General features: G+C 35.4%; 3 protein-coding genes across 3 annotated transcripts; 2 read left to right on the top strand and 1 right to left on the bottom strand.

Moving 5' to 3' along the window:
• Positions 1–1,453: 1,453 nt before the first annotated feature.
• On the bottom strand, positions 1,454–5,459 carry LOC144553715 (putative disease resistance protein RGA3). The gene is made up of 2 exons (XM_078301922.1): positions 1,801–5,459; positions 1,454–1,682 (listed from the first exon to the last, which is right to left on the bottom strand). Exon 1 carries the CDS (start codon positions 5,457–5,459, stop codon positions 1,848–1,850), a length of 3,612 nt encoding a protein of 1,203 aa, XP_078158048.1. The 3' UTR covers positions 1,454–1,682; positions 1,801–1,847.
• A 3,212-nt stretch (positions 5,460–8,671) lies between these two features.
• LOC144554844 (uncharacterized) lies at positions 8,672–11,079 on the top strand. The gene has a single exon (XM_078303201.1). It carries the CDS (start codon positions 8,740–8,742, stop codon positions 10,909–10,911), a length of 2,172 nt encoding a protein of 723 aa, XP_078159327.1. The 5' UTR covers positions 8,672–8,739; the 3' UTR covers positions 10,912–11,079.
• A 2,668-nt stretch (positions 11,080–13,747) lies between these two features.
• LOC144554259 (CST complex subunit TEN1-like) lies at positions 13,748–15,200 on the top strand. Its single transcript, XM_078302581.1, has 4 exons — positions 13,748–13,789; positions 13,917–14,020; positions 14,225–14,381; positions 14,963–15,200. Exons 2-4 carry the CDS (start codon positions 13,917–13,919, stop codon positions 15,095–15,097), a joined length of 396 nt encoding a protein of 131 aa, XP_078158707.1. The 5' UTR covers positions 13,748–13,789; the 3' UTR covers positions 15,098–15,200.
• The last annotated feature ends 1,867 nt before the right edge of the window (positions 15,201–17,067 follow it).

Below are 17,067 nucleotides of genomic sequence, written 5' to 3'. Positions count from 1 at the left end.
TAATGAGTACTCATCCCTCGTAATGAACTCGGTGGGTTTTATCCACTTTCTTAAAAAAAAAAAAAAAAAAAAAATACTCCTAACCAATAATAATGTACTGTTGGAGAACTAAAACATATTATATAGAATTATATCTAAATTGCCTATAACTTATCCCTGAGAGACATTAATTATTACAAAGCAAGCAACTGATACGCCCTTAATTTGTTTGAAGATTGCTGACTTGGTATTATTCAATCGATGTGTTTGATGGTCGGTTTTGATGTGCCGCATTTTAGGTGTTTTTCTCACCGAGAAGGTCGCTTTCTGGCTCGCTCCTTCCTTACTTAAGCTGGATATATAAAACCTACAAATTAGTATATGAAAAAACATTGCTTGGTGAAATACAATAGCTTTACAGCTAGCTTTCCAAAGAGAAATAGATATGGAACTATGGAAGGTAAACATACTTTTCCTAAAGAGGCACTCACTTGCTCCTCTTCTAAAATCTTGAAGGAAAAAAAAAAAAACCAGCTGACGCCTTTGATAAACTGCAAAAGAGTAGTTGAGGTAAACATAGCTTAATCTATGTTGGATTAGTACCTGGTGTGGTATGATGAAGTATGTACTCATTTGAGGAATCAATTTAAGAAACAATAAAATGAAAAAAGAAAAATGACAGTAAAATAATGATAAGTGGTACCGAAAATTATCATTAATTGGGACCTACCAGGTTTAATTGAATACTTATAACTAGCACCATCCAGCAGAGAGTACTGATTTGTCCCTACAACAAGCAATTGAAAAGAAATTAAAAAAAAAAATTAGTGCATATATAAGTAAACAAAATGAGAGAGGCTATGGTACTAAGCATAGCACAGATTGGTCTATACTACGGATCAATATTTTCATTTTCAAAGTCCTAATAGTTGATCTGAACCATTCAACATGATTTTCATATGGAAGTGTATATGCAAACTAAATTTTAAATTTATTATAATATTTTACTAAATTTTTAGATAGGTAGAAAATCAAGTGATTAGTGCCAGGTGTGGTAACTTAGGACCTAGGATGAACCCGTATCCTCTCAGGTATTGCACAATTATTGCAGAGGATCACTTACTTTACGGTTTGAGATTAAATCTCAAACTGCTTGGGATTCAGGTCACTGTAGGGGGGGCCATTTTTGGGCTTTGAGATTCGTGCCAAGTTAAAAAGTACGGTTCAGATCTAGTAATTGTAAAAGATTCCCTTATCAGGTATTGGAGAGGATGTGAATTCACCTAGGATTAGTAAAGGTAGTATGATGAAGGAGTTAGGCTAATATGACACTAGTGTTATATGAAACTAAATAACACCACATCTTAAACCCTTAGATCTGCTTTAAGATTCGTACTATCCGCTTTTACTGTTCAAGCACTTCATTTTGTACGAATCTTAAAGCAGATCTAAGGGTTTAAGATGTGGTGTTGTTTAGTTTCATATAACACTAGTGTCATATTAGCCTAACTCATGATGAAGTATGTACTTATTTGAGGAATCTATTTAAGAAACAAGAAAAAGGAAAAAAATAAATAATAACAGGAAAATAATGATAAGTGGTACTGAAAATCATCATTAATTGGAACCTATCAATTTTCTCTAAAGCACCATCCAGCAGAGAGGAGTACTGATTAGCCTTGTCGGAAGCTTTCTGGTCAAGCCTGAAAATTAATTTTTCCAAAATATCAACTCTTGTTAGTTATAACATGACTCAATAAAGGCTCAATTTTTTTTGTAGAAAGGAAATGATTCAATAAATATTTACAATCGTCCTCTTACTCATTGTTCTTGTCCTCTTCCTCATTGCTCTCGTCCTCTTCCTCATCCTACACGTAATACTCGTCATCTTCCTCATCGTCCTGTTCCTCTTTGCTCTTGTCCTCCGCATCATCCTTTTTTCCAATTTTTGATATGATTGAAGAGTAGGGTCCCTCTTTGCAGAATTTTTCAAGGTCAGGGCACTCTGAAATCTTAAGCTTTTTAAGAGAAGAGAGCCATTCACCTCCAGGTAGCTCCTTCACCCTTGGACATTCAGACACCCAAAGAGTTCCCAACTCTTTAATTTCTGGTAACCAACTCGGCAAAGAGGTCCAACTTATGCATGAGAGATACAACATATCCAGCCGCTTTATGCCTGAAATCGACTCCACTTGAGCACACTCGTCTAGTTCCAAAACACTGAGATCATCTCCACATTTCGGAACTTCTTCTAAAGAACTGCATCCATAGAATTCTAGCTTCCTCAACTTAGGAAAGAGCGATTTGTTATTTTCTTTGAGATCATCTGTTTGGGCAGGAAGTTTGCCAGTTAGGTTTGGGCACATTCGGATTGACAGCTGTATCAATTTTTCCAAGTATCTAAATTCAAGAGGCCAGGAAACGAGAGTGTTGCAATTAATAATTTCCAAATATCTAAGCCAATTAAATGATCTCCATAGACCTGAGACACACAACAGTGAATCCATTCGCAATATTCTAAGTTTACTGGCCAGTCTCTTCTCCACCTCTTCATTTAATGCTGGAAATGGCTCATTATCAGCACTACTTGCTTTTGCAATGTTGGCTTCTTCAACTAAGCTCTTTGCTTGAGTAATTACATTTGTGACAGACAGGAGCAAACTATAATTTTCTATACTTGCTGTTATGTGTTTAAGTTTAGGAACACGTGGCATGGTTTTCAGATTTGGACAACTGGTGATTTCCAATTGATCAAGCATGGTGAATATTGTGACTTCTTCAAAAATGGTTTCCAAGTTTGAGCACGTGGCTCCTCCTCCTGCTTCCACCTCTTCATTTGTTTCTCCTCCTCTTTCTATTATTGTATGTATTACTTCATGCCACCTTTCCAACTTCTTCAGACCAACCAATACCAGCCTCTTGAGGCTTGGAAAAAATTGCCCCGAGCTATCTTTTTCATCAGTACGAGATATACAAGTCAAACTCGGCATGTGCTTCAAGCAGAGAACTCTAAGGAACGACAACTTCCACACTGCAGGAAGGGTTTCACATTGTGAGCAACTAATCAAATGAAGTTCAACAAAATTTACAAAACCCGTTGTCACTGGATTGGCAAGCCAACCTGCGAATACACGGCCCCCATATTGCTGTACTTTTAACACTTTCAACTGGGTGTGAGGCTGTAGAGCCTCCAATACTCCCAAATCATTATTTTCTTTTGACATAACTAATGGTTCAGTACCCCAATTTAAAGTCAGTCTATCCAAATTTGTCTTTGAAACCAAATCAGCCTCTTTTGCAACTGTTACAGTTTTCACCTTACGCAAGTTATGCAACTCAAGCAAACCACCGAGATGCAAGCCCTTTATTTGATCAATGCCGGTGCTGGTATTTTCTTCTCCAACAATGTAAGTTGTAAGGGTTTGTAGGTTACTGAGCTGCCTAATATCTGCTGGCATTTTCTTTAGCCTGGGGCATTTATGGATATAGAGATGCCTCAAGCTCCTCATATATTTCATATTTTCCGGAAGGTGGTAAAGGAGAAAACATTTCGAGAGATTTAAAGTTTGTAGGAAATATAATAAGCTTGTGGATTCGGGTAATATTTTGATTCTACTTCCGGATAAATCGAGATATCTCAAGTGTCTCATATATTTCAGTACGAAAAGATCCCGCTGAAATAAAGCAGAGTGCAAGTGCAACCCTCTCAAGGAGTTTGCTCTGGGCACTGCACTACAATTAACATTTCTAATAAAGGGATCACCTGGGAACAACAAGGTACGCGTAGCTGGATTGGGTTCTAACAATATAGGAATATCTACTTGTGAATCACCAGAAATAGATAACAGGTAAGGGTTTTGCAGTGCAAATTCTCTTGCAGCAATTATTGCCCGCTCATGTATAAGGTCCAGCATCTTGCATGTTACTCTACTATGGTATCCATATTTGTTCCCGTATGAATCTTCATGAACGAGTTTAACATCCTCAAAGAAGTGCCTCGAGGCAAGTTCATTGAAAACAATGTTACCATTTTCTTTCGGAGGTGTCGATCTTGATCCATCTGAAGGCAATAATAGACCATTGGCCATCCAGAGTTTGATCAAAACCTCCTTGTCCATGTAATATCCCTCAGGAAAGAGAGAACAAAATGCAAAGCATTGCTTAACTTGAGAACATAAGTTATCATAACACAGCTTGATAATTTTCTTAACAGTCTCGACACCATCAAGAGTATAATATTCCAATTGGTTAATTACTCGTTGCCATTCTTCAGGCTGTTTCTTGAACCTCATCAGAGCACCCATCATATTCAATGCTAGAGGTGATCCCCCACATGTGTCAACAATTTTCTTGCCCATCTCTTCTAACATCTCTGGACAAGTTTCATTAGCATCATCCGAAAATGCTTTCTTATAAAACAGATTCCATGCATCTTCAGCTGTCAAAGGTTCTAGTACATATTTATAATAAGATTTTAGAACCTCATCTCCGAACATCTGCCCATCTTCTTGAGAACTGCTTGTAACTATTAACCGAAATATCCCTCCATGAGTTTTCATCAACTTAATGAATTTCAATATCAGTTCCTTACAAACAGTACGCACATCATCCAATACAACAAGGCACTTCCTGTGACATAGTTCTTGAGAAAGGCGAAGCTCTAGTAAATCTGTATCACCTTCGGATATGCAACAGTCTTTCCCTATTACTTGATCAATTATGGATTTTGTGATTTTACCAATGGTAAATTCAGATCCAACATCAACCCATACTACACAATGAAAATCGAATTTGACATCAGGACTGTTGCATAGAAATCGAGCCAAGGCAGTCTTGCCTATTCCTTGTGGACCCACAATAATGGAATTGACTTTTCTGTCATCGGGCAAGTTTTGCCTATTGATCCGTGTCTTCAAAAAATGTTTCGGGAGAGCTCGTTTCTTAATTTCTATAATTTCTTTATATCTTCCAACAATTTTTGTCGGATTTGAGAAATTCAGGTGTTGTGGCATTTCTAGAGATGTTATATTTATCTCCTGACCTGGTCGAAAGTTGAAAGCTCTCATCTTTTCTTCAAGTTTATCAATTTTATTAACAATACTACCAATTCTATTTTCAATTCCTTTCAGCGCCCTACTCCGATTAATGCTACTAATCTTAAAACAAGATAAGAGGAAGAGACCAGCCCTTACACTGTCACCGTTCCGATTTTGGCAACCTTGGGCCTCAGCCTTTGCCTGGAGCTGTGCATATCTGAAATCATCTACTATGTCATCAGCTTCATACACCATTGCGTCAAGATCATCAAGCCAGGTTCTGACATCAGGATTATCAGCTTCAGTGTGTGATTTGACATCAGCAAGCTTGGGAAGGGTATCAGTGAAAAAGTCAAGTAGCTTCTGGCGCTCTTTCTCCATCTCGAGCATCGATCCGGACTGTTGCAGGAGAGGTATGAGGCCCGATATCAGCATGCTTGCCATTACTTGCTCTAGGTTGAATGAGAAAGGAAAAAGATGAAGAGAAAAATGTTTGAAAGCAGTAGAGAACTAGAGATCTCAACAAATCAATTTGTGCTGCTATATGTTTAATTTCCTCTTCTTGTTTAATTTCTTTCTCTCTCTTCTTTGCTTGAGTAAATTCTGTGATGCTAAGCGTGTAACAAGTTATCTCAGGTGTCCCTGTAGGTGTTTTTTTCAATATATCTAGCAATGCTAGCTATATTACACTACAGATAATAAAAACACTACAACAATGAATAAATCATATAGTTGGTAATCAAGATGCAACAAATAAGTTGTTAATTCTTTTTGGAAAGTGTTCACATTGCACATGGGAAATGAGACAATATAATCAGTGCAAGCACATTTCTATATTATTAATAAATTGTTCTAACAATAATTAAGTCTCCCTGTCCAATTCAGGTGGACCTTTACTTTGAAAAATAGCCTATATATGGGCCATGGGCATAGCTAGGTTACAAAATAATTTTGAAAAAAGGAGGAAGAGAAAAGGAATCAAATTTTAGAGCAGATTGCCGCATCTGCTGCTATTTGTGTCTAGGTAGCAGACTTGTGCTCCTCACATTCAGACCGTGTGATTTAAAACGGAAAAAAAAAAAAATCCTATTTTAAGTCGAAAATAACTTAATCTATAAAGTTAATATTCAATACTTTTGGACCGGTTAATAAAATTCAATGTCCAAGATAGAGTGTTGCAGTTCCTTTCTATGCATGCAAAATAGCAGCTGAAAATTCTCGAGTAGATTCACAGCTCAGCTGTAACATCAAAACAATCTCCACGACCACGATGTATACCTAAATATTCAAATTAATCAAATAAAAAGGATTTAACAAAAAATATTGTCCAAACCTAGATGCTCCAAGACTACTAATATTACAGATTGTTCACATTAAACTTAGTTCCGTATAGTGAAAGAGTTTAAGAATATTTATAGATAAATTTAAATTCAATAGCTATCGTGAAAGTTGTTTGATAATTTGAAATATAGAAACTTATATAGCACTGCATTGAAGTGGATCAATATCTACACATATATTTGTTTTATGGTGCTTTCAAATTTAAAATGTGTCGACACTTAATTTGCGCCTCAAATTTTAAAATGTAAACAGTTGATCTAAGTCAAGTACTGTTATATTTACGTAATGGAAATTTATCGAATTTATATATATATATATATATATATATATATATATATATATATATATATATAGAGTTAGGCTGGGGTGCTATGGATAGCATAGTGGCCTCTATGCTACGGCTCAATATTCGAGTTTTCAAAATCCAAACGGTCGATCCGAACCGTTCATCTTATTCTCCATATTAATATATGCTTGGAGACCAAAATTTTATAATTTTCTGAATTTTTTTACTATTTATTAAGCCACTTTGAAAATCGTTAATCCAACGGTTTTACTGTTTTGTGCAGCCACCGTTGGATCAACAATTTTGTAAAATACTTAATAAATAGTAAAAAAATTCAGAAAATTATAAAATTTGGTCTCCAAGCAGATATTAATATGGAGAATAAGATGAACGGTTCGGATCGACCATTTGGATTTTGAAAACTTGAATATTGAGCCGTAGCACGGGAGGCCACTATGCTATCCATAGCACCCCAGCCTAACTCTATATATATATATATATATATCTGTTAGATTCTTTTACTATTTCTTTTATTTTCATAATATTTACCTAAAAGGTTAAAAAAAAATTGTTCTACTTTATTCCTCAAAAGAGTTAGTTTAAATAAGTTTGGTGGGTGGCATACATGACTAAAGACTTGAAGACATCATAACATCCAATCAATGAGACAAGTTAGTAGTTAGAATATATACATAACGCTGTCTGGCGATTGCACGATATAATTTTATTTATAATCGGTGAATTAGAAAATGAGGCATACGTACGTTATGATTTTTGTTCTTCTTCAAGGAATATTTTACTTGGCCCTTTGTTGACTGAAAATTTAACCTTAGAATATATGACCATGAAAATTATAAAACAAAACAAAAGGAAGCTGATAACAATACTCACACTCAAGTACCCGCAAAATTCCTACACCATAAGTACTATAACTATCTGAGGGTTTTGTAAAAACTACAGCACTAAATTATTTTTCTAAAGTATTAGTACCTATGCACTGAAGTATTTATATCTATGAGGTGAATAATTTTTAAGTAAATAATTTTCTCCTCAATCATAACTCTCAAACTACATGGGGGATACACGTTTTTAGAGGTGGTTTTATTTTTCTCCAATCAATCTCATCCATATTTCTGACGATCTGTAGGAAATTTTGTGAATCTAAAACAACGAACATCTTTTATGCAATTTTCTCTTTCAAATGAGATCTATGATAACGTACTTTCAGGCTTGTCGTCATGCAAATATTTATATCTCGTTGTGCAAATATTTTTGACATATGACATTGGATAGCGCCTTAAAGTATTAAATATCAAGTATTGCAAGTATTTATACCTATACACTAAAGTATTTATGTCAACTATTTTTGTTAGAGGAAGATTAACACGGAACGATTGGGGAAGGTTGATGCGGGGATACAGGTGCCCACTACTTCATTAGAGGGAGGTTGATGCGGGAGCGATTGGAGGATTGGTAAAGGGATAATCATAATAAGTTATGCATCAAAGGATTAATATCTCATTTTTTAAGTATTAATATATTATCTTCCAAGTATTTAACCTATAAAAGTTGACGCGGAGACGAATGCAGGAACTAGGAAATGAGACCATATAATTAGTGGGAACCATAGTACATCATTCCTCTAATATTGCTCCGGGGATTTTGAGGGATACTAGAGTGCGGAGACTCTAATAATTATTCAAAACAAAAACAATTCTATATGTAAAGGAGCAACAAACTGCTAATTGATTGAATTGAATCGCCTGCCATTATTAATTTGTCAACAGTCACATACTTGACTGTGTCACCGCCGCCCCGGATTTCGAGCTTCATTCTATGCATAAGGTAAAGAGCAAATTTAAGGAAGTTAAATTATTGTATAATTTGTCTATGGTTTCTAATGAAATCGGTGTTTTCCCACTTTCTTCCAAAAACAAATTATTGTGTAATTCATCTTTTTTCAGATAAAATTTTAAATAAAAATATGGAAGCATATTAATTTATCAGCTGCAAAACTGAAACATCTTTTTGTTAAGTAGCTAGGGAGGATCTGATCCCAGACTGTGCTGGAATAGAGAGGTCAAGAATTAAGCCAGCATGCAAATCAAAATCATAACGGATAGCTGGAAGAGGTTTTGGAATACCGAAGAAATTAGATTCCTCGTGCTGGCAAGCTTGTGCTTGCAATTTGGCCTCGTTTTCTTGTCTCCCTGGAGAAAACGCACTGCTTGGAAACCCCTGATTGTAATTCTATGGTGTTTCTACCAGGCTGCCGATTATATCGCCACCTTGGCACTCGGCTATATTCTGAAGAAACAAAATGAACAAAGCGGTGGCGATCTGACGACCTTTTGGGCTCCTTTTCTTCTCCTCCACCTCGGAGGGCCTGACATGATCACGTCGTATTCTATCGAGGACAACGAGCTCTGGTTGAGGCATCTTAACGGATTGGTAGTTCAGACTGCCATAGCTTTCATGGTGGTGCTGGGGTTATTTTCCATCCCTAGGCTGCGTCTAGCAGTGGCCATTGTTTTCATCACTGGGTTTGTCAAATACGCAGAAAGAACTTGGGCGCTTCGCTCTGCCAGCATGAATCAACTGAGAGATTCTCTGGTCAAGGATCCTGATCCTGGACCAAACTATGCTGAATTCATGCAGGAGTACGTCTGGCGAAGGGAAGCCGGGCAAAGTGGATATGTCAAAAAAAAGAATGAGGCAGCACAGCCTTCCGACAACAAATTTTCCAGTAATAATAGTGATGTAAAACTGTTAGTTGAAGCCTATGAGTCTTTTAAGAGATTCAAGCCTATTGTGGTAGATCTCATGCTCACCTTCGAAGATCGGGAAATTAGCCAAACCTATTTCTGGACCAGTACTGTATCTAATGCATTCAAAGTGGTAGAAATGGAGCTCTCATTCCTATATGATGTGTTTCACACCAAAGCAATTCATATCAGTGGCATACGCGGTGGCATTTCACGATTTATCTATCTTGGCATGATCTCTGTTGCTTTCATCATCTTTCATAATTGTGAGAAGCAAGGCTATGTCAATGCAGACATTGTGATATGTTATATTTTATTGGGCAGTGCTGTCTTCATGGAATTGACTTCCCTGATTCTAATCACAACATCTGATTGGATGATAGTTGCACTTTCAAGAAAGAGATGGTTAAACTTGAACAAACTGGCAGGTGTTATTACCTGCGCGGTGTCATGTATCTTTCTTAAGGGCAAACCAAGGTGGTCAAACTCTATGAAGCAGTACAACTTGCTAAGCCTTTCCTTTGGAGACAAAGAAGAATCCTTGATTAGAAGGATTTTGGGCGCTCTTAAGGTGAGGGAGTTATGGAATAACTTTGTTTTTGTGGGCTCTGTCGGCGTACCGTGCCATTTAAAAGCTCTTTTATTTAAAGAGCTTAAGGAAAAATCAAAGAGTGCACGCGACACGGCTGGTTTCAAGGAGTTAAGGTATTGCAAGGGAGAGAAAGCACTAAAGGAGGAGGGATGCAGCCATTTGAGATGGTCCATCGACAAGGAATTTGACGAGAGTATTCTCCTATGGCACATTGCAACGGATCTCTGCTTCCACATCCATGGCAATGCGGATGAAGACTGTAAGACCGGTCAATGGGGTGTAGAGCAAATCCATGATGTTGCTAATGGAAAATGTGAGATTTGTGAAAGGGTTGTAGAGCATATCAATGGCAATAATGCGAATGAAAACTGTGAGACGGGTCAAGGGGTTGTAGAGAACACCAATGGCTACTCAGACCGTAAAGTTATTAGTTTGGTAATGTCAAACTATATGGTGTACCTTCTAATCATGCAACCATATATGATGCCAGCTGGGATTGGAAAGATAAGATTCCAGGATACCTGCGCTGAAGCCAAGCTTTTCTTTCAAGCAGAGAAGAAGGGGCTTACTGAAGCAGAGGCAAGGGAAGCATTGTTAAGTGTGGAGACAGATGTCGACCCAATACATGTAAAAGGAGACAGATGCAAGTCGGTGCTGTTTGATGCATGCCGGCTAGCAAAGGAGCTTAATCTGATGCTAGAAGATGACAGGTGGCGTCTTATTAGTAAAGTTTGGGTGGAGATGCTCAGCTATGCTGCGGTCAGCTGCAAAACAAACTACCATGTCAAGCAATTGAGTCAGGGAGGGGAACTTCTGACGCACATCTGGCTGCTGATGGCTCACATGGGGATTGGAGAACAATACCGTGTCGAAACTGGAAGTGCTACTGCAAAGCTTGCCTTCAACAATTAAGTGAAATCTAGGTAATTATATATTATTTTACCATCGGCTCGCCTTTTATTTGGTTGTTTTATGTACTTCTGGTATGCTTGTGTGCTTTCTTAATTAATTAATCATGTACCAACTTTAATTATCTTTTAGACTGAACAAGATGATGATAATATATGTTTGTATTTTTCATTTCAGTTGTTAATTTGATTCTTAAATTAGTCTGACCATCCATCCATCGTCCATTGTTAACCACTACGTACAGCAAACCTTGTTGGTTTAAAAGATTCACTTTCTGGTAAACAAAAAAACTTATATGCAATAGAGAGAGAATCTGACAATATCCAAATATCCAACCAATTTCAATGCCACAATAGGGAACAGAATTGTGCGATCTCACGGGTAAGAACAGCATAGCCTTTATAATTATAAAAGTAAAGGCAATTGCATATCAGATAGTTGAATATCCAGCTTAATGTAAGATAAAAGATCTATTGGACTTGCCTCCAGATTCTTTAAATGTACAATTCCAGTATTAATCCTTGTTAAAATCAAGAATTCATACTGCAATCCATACAATTGAAATTAGCGGTTCAATGGTTACCTTGCTAAAACCAGTACCCGACAATTTCTCTTCATTCTCCTCCAACTTACACGAAATAGAAACAACTAATACCAGTACCTTGCTAATCCTTGTGGGGTCGTTCGGCAACAAAGGATTAAGAATGAAGAATTAAGAGCTTAAGAAGCGCTAATTTGAATTCAGAGATCTTTTCCCAGCTTCTTGTTCTTTTTTGCACTTGTTTTTGCTTAAATTTGTGAATATGATCCGATGAGCTTTTGTTTCTGTTAATAAGTTAATGTAGGTGATAATAGGAAAGAAAAGGGGTAACGTCAGCATCTTTGTTTCTTTTGTTCTCATATGAGACTAATTAATTATTCTCAGTTCAACTTAGATGTGCTTATTTTATTTGTTGCAAATACAGCTTAATTCCGTATTTCCATATATATTATAATTATTCTAATTACTTGAGACTTCCTTTCCTTCTCTCTCTGTCTAGTACGGATATAGTACCAGTACTGGTACAATATTGTTTGAAATTCTCATCAAATTTCTATATTAGAAGCCATCTACAAACAAACACAATGTAACTAAAAATTCAGGATGAACACAACCCTTCTGGTATAAATTAATACTTAGTACCTGGATCTAATGAATTGGTGCAATAATTTAAATGCTTTTGGAGAAGTATAGGAAAGCTAGGAGACAGCCACATTGAGAATCGAGCTAATAATTTAACATGGAGATCATGTTGAGTGGTTCAGATTGACTATTTGGTCTTTGAAAATCTAAAGATACAAATGTGAAGTATGATTGGACTACGAAAACAATTGGACATTTTAACTCTACTCATAAATAAAATAATTTAGAAAATATCATACTTAATAACCCTTCAATTTCAAAACAAAACGACGTAATACTTAGTAATACTTACTTGCAAGTGTTAGAACTGATGCAATTTCTCGTTGGATCAGTGAACTCAATAATTAGGCTCCTCAAGGCTCTAACTGAGAGAGAAGAGAAACAATGGGAATTGGATAGCATTGTAAAAAGATTCGTGAATTATTCATGAATAATTCGGATTTGAATTGTTGGCAAATCAATCCGCATATTATTTTATTTTCCAAAAAAAAAATTCGATTTTTTTGCGAATTTTACAATTTTTTTGCGATTTTTTTTTTGGCTCTTTTCTGAATTTTTCTTTTTTTTTATTGCTCTCAATGTATAATTCGAAATATTCTCAATATACACGAATTATTTCCAAATTACAAACTTTTAGCCTGTCAAACTTTTCCCAAATCATTAAGTTGTCACTATGTTGGATCGAAGAACCCTGCTAGCATCACCAGAGACCTATATTTTTCTACTTGAAATTAAAATTAGGACCTTCTATATTCTCAAGGAATAACAGGGAATATGTTCTTTTATTCTGAACCGTTCAAACTTTTCCATGGAAGAATCTCCAAGAAACAAGTTTTTCATACACGAATCTCGATGAAGACCAACGGTTTGGATCGGAATAACAGGTTACTATTATTCTTAAAGCAGATTTATTTCCTCAAGAGGAGAGAACTGATAATCTTCTTGCGTGATGGATTGTGGATGCCTAAAGTAACCCAAATCTTGTGTTTAGATTCGAACTGTCCGATCAGAATCACATAGAATGAACGGACCATATTCCTGGCAAAGAAGATCGGACGCTTCTTATCCAAACTCATAGTTTAAGTTACTTTATGTTTCGTTGAAGGGGGCCAGAAAGTAAGATAAAACGAACGTGAGCTTGGTCTATTAATTATAGATCTATAGTATAGTTTACGTTTGATAGAGAGTGTGAAAAGCCTATAATGCTATCCAACTCATTTGTAAATCTCAAGTTTCTCAGCCCATTGGCCCAATTTTAATAAGATATCTCTCCAGTTGCTGGGACTTGATGGTTTCTTACAGATCACAACTGTCCATTACAGATCGGACGGTTCTGGATTTTGATTTCAACAAGCCTGGCTTGACCTCGGCCGAGTGATCCGTGATCTGTAGGGATCATCATTGAAGTAACTCAAATTTTAAGTTTAAATACGAACCATCTGATAAGAATCAGGGCCAATCCAGCCGAAGGTAGAATGCAAGGGGCCACTTTAATATTAGTGTTTGGACAGATCAGACGGTCCGCACATCAATTCAAAATTTGAGTTACCTTATGTTTTATTAATTCGAGGGACTACTGGAGAGGAGCCATCAAATCCTTCTCTCTCTTTCGGTCTCTCCAATTCGTATACTGTTTCTGTCGCCCCATCGCCTCCTCTCTCTCTCTACACTCTCGCACTCGCAAAATCGCAATCGCAGGTTACTTTTCTCTTTTGAAATCTCTCTTTGACATTATATCATTAGTACGGTGAAGTATTTAAGTTCAATTTTGAAAACCAACTCCAGTGAAATTTTCCCCAAATTAACGAAATTTCTTACTTTTTAGATGGCTGCTTCTGGAATAAAGCCTGGTGTTCCCGTAATTTTGCGAGAATTGGAACCCTCTTCTCCATTTTTCAAGCATGGTCAATCCCTTCGAGTTACGGGAAGGTCAATTACAACACTCATCCCCTTTATTCTTTCTTCATTTCATTTCATTTTTTTAAACAATACACAATTACCTCTGGTAAATTGTAACTTCTGAGTATTAACATACCACCTTGTACCAGTACTGACCAGGCGATGTGGCACTGATGTACCAGTATTGGTGTATTAAGGTAATGATAATAATAGTTGTTTTATTATTTTGTCTAGGCTTCAATCTTATCAAGCAGAGACTGGAATTGCTGAGATGAGTGATGGAAATGTCATATTGAAAATCGACACCCGACATTTGTCCGACCTCATATTCTCAGCTGGGTCTTTGTACCAGTTCATTGGTGAACTGGTTATTGGCTTCAATACCCAAGATGTATGTATCTTTTATCAATTAAGCTTCTAATTAACTTGTTTTTTTCTCAATGGCATAGTAACGAGGGTTATTGGGTTCAATATCAACAATGTATAAATCTACGGGCTGTAATGGCATGCTTTAAGTGTTATTTGAGTGAGGCTACGGTACTATGCATAGCGCATATTGATCTGTATTATGGATCAATATCTCCATTTTTAAAGTCCTAACAATAACCGTTCAACATGATCTCCACATGAAAATGTGCTTGTAGATCAAATTTTACTTTTGTTTTAGAATTCTTTTTTTTTTTTTACTATTTTATAGATAGGTAGAAAATCTCTTGATCTAAAGATTCTAGACCATTTAAAAGTATTGATTTTCTATCAATCTAAAAACATACTAAACAAATTCTAACAAAATGTAAAATTTAATATTCAAGTATATTTTCATATGGAGATCATGTTGAACGGTTAACATCAATTTTTTATTTTGAAAATGAAAATATTGAGCCGTAGTACGGACCAATCTGCCCTATGCATAGTACCATAATTTTTTTTTTTATTTACTAAAGTACTATTTTACTTTTAATATTTTTGTAGGTGTTATTGCAAGCTCGTGTGGGGAGGATGGTAGATGGGCTAGATCTAAATCTATACCAGCAATCACTCCATCTCAGTAGGAAACTCGAATCCTATATATCAAATACAAGTAGATCTAAAAAAAATTTAGGGTAATTTTACTAAATTTTGATTGATTTTTAACATGCAAAAGAATGAGTTTTTGTGTGTGTTTGTGTGTGATGGAACCTGAGAAATTACAACCCGAATGAGTTATGGTCCAATATGTGATTTATTATGAGTAATTATGCTGTGGGCCCATGAAAACATGAAAATTTACTATCCTGGCAGCAAAAAGAGCATGCTAATACCAGTAGTTCCATTACAAAGCTGATTTGAATGTAATGTGCCTGAGTTCTGTATATATAGAAACTATGATGATTTTTTCCAGCTAAGCATTCAAATCATGTGAGAGATATTATTCTGTCACTATACAGGAGATGTTAACAGGTACAACACGTATACCAAACATGACAAATTCAATTCAAATTCTTGCTTGTTTTTTTCTTGTGGGTTCAAGTGTAGAGTCATAATCTGATTGATCTGTCATTTTCTCTCTGGAAGTATTTTCATATAGTAGAAAAGTACACCAAGCTGTATTTATTTTGGCTGCAAGTCTGAGACTCAGACAAGAATTCTAGTTTATAATTTTAGTTAAAAGTGTCATTTTCTTATTTGTTGTCAATGATTTAAATTTATACTGTGTGTGTTTAATGTTACTGTCATTGAAAAGTGCAATAACATCAAGTTGAAATAAGAAATGGGACTTTCTAGACTTGTATCAAAGAATGTGATACATGTGCTATGTCTATCAAAGAATTTGAACTTTTCAAAAAAAGTTGGGTTATTTAATGATATTCGATATATTTAATTTTTTGTTAATACATGAAATGTGATAGATAGTTGAGAATACGGTACTATGCATATTATAGATTAACTCGTGCTACTAAATTTTTTTTAGGTTCCTACTCAATGTTTCAAAATTCTGATTTTACTATTGATTTCTGCAAATTTTATATGTTACCACGTGTTCAGCTTGATCATGAATTTCCTCTGTTTTCAATTTAATTTGAGCTAAATTTGGAGCTTGTGGGACCTACGCCATCATGCGCAGCTTGGTGTTGCGCACATAGTAACATTTGATTTTTGCATAAATCAATGGTAAGAGCATCTACATTCATAAAACTCAAAAGGATTTCTAAATAACTGTTAACTACTTTTTAAAAATTATGTTTCTAACTCTCACATCCCTGAAACTCATTTTAGAGTTTCTACTAAGCCAGATCAGCAATAAATTAAAAAGGAGAAACAATTTGAGCCAATCATTTGGCCAACATAGAGTTTATAAACAGTTTCTTAATAAGAAACTTTCCTGCATAGTTTCTAAATAAGAAACTCTCCCACATCCCTGAAACTGGATTAGAAACTGCCACGTCAGATTAGAAACTCTAATAGTTTCAGGGATGTAGATGCTCTAAGGTATGAATTTCGATATATGGAGATGGTAATCACTTGATTTGCCCGTACTATAATCCATATCTTTAAATTATATATTTATTTTTAAAGTTCAAATAATCAATTCAAAAATAATTATGAATAATTAAACATAATTAGTACTTGTAGACCAAACTTCACATTTTAGAATATTTATTTTACTTTTTTTAAATAGGTAGAAAATAGTTGCTTCTGAATGATCTATACTTTTCAAAACAAGTGATATTTTACATATTTGAAAAATAGTAAAAAAAAAATCTAAAAATATATATATAATTTGGTATACAAGTACAGTTTCATATGGAGTCATGTTAAACGGTTCAAATTGACTATTTAAATTATAAAAAAGAAGATACAAGTTCATAGCTTGGACTGTTGTGTAATATTCATATTACCATACAGAGGCAGATTCAAGAAGTTATGGGGTCAATTAATCTCATTTTTTTTTTTAAACTTTTATATTTATATATGATTTTTTTTATATAATTTAGTGCAAAATTGACTTATTGTTTGCAAGAAAATTTAATATGATCAACCTTGATATGTTTGATTCCTATAATTTGAAAGTTTGTCTTCATTCCTATCACCAAAGC

Source organism: Carex rostrata, chromosome 5, assembly GCF_964058835.1.
Source record: "Carex rostrata chromosome 5, lpCarRost1.2, whole genome shotgun sequence".
Lineage (NCBI taxonomy): Eukaryota > Viridiplantae > Streptophyta > Magnoliopsida > Poales > Cyperaceae > Carex > Carex rostrata.
Note: the sequence above shows the minus strand (reverse complement) of the source record. Positions and strands in the feature narration are given on the sequence as shown.

Coding starts and splice junctions, on each gene's coding strand:
- LOC144553715 (XM_078301922.1), bottom strand. CDS start 5,459: ATGGCAAGCATGCTGATATCGGGCCTCATACCTCTCCTGCAACAGTCC.
- LOC144554844 (XM_078303201.1), top strand. CDS start 8,740: ATGCAAATCAAAATCATAACGGATAGCTGGAAGAGGTTTTGGAATACC.
- LOC144554259 (XM_078302581.1), top strand. CDS start 13,917: ATGGCTGCTTCTGGAATAAAGCCTGGTGTTCCCGTAATTTTGCGAGAA. Junction 14,021..14,224: donor TCCCTTCGAGTTACGGGAAG/GTCAATTACAAC, acceptor TATTTTGTCTAG/GCTTCAATCTTATCAAGCAG. Junction 14,382..14,962: donor TTGGCTTCAATACCCAAGAT/GTATGTATCTTT, acceptor ATATTTTTGTAG/GTGTTATTGCAAGCTCGTGT.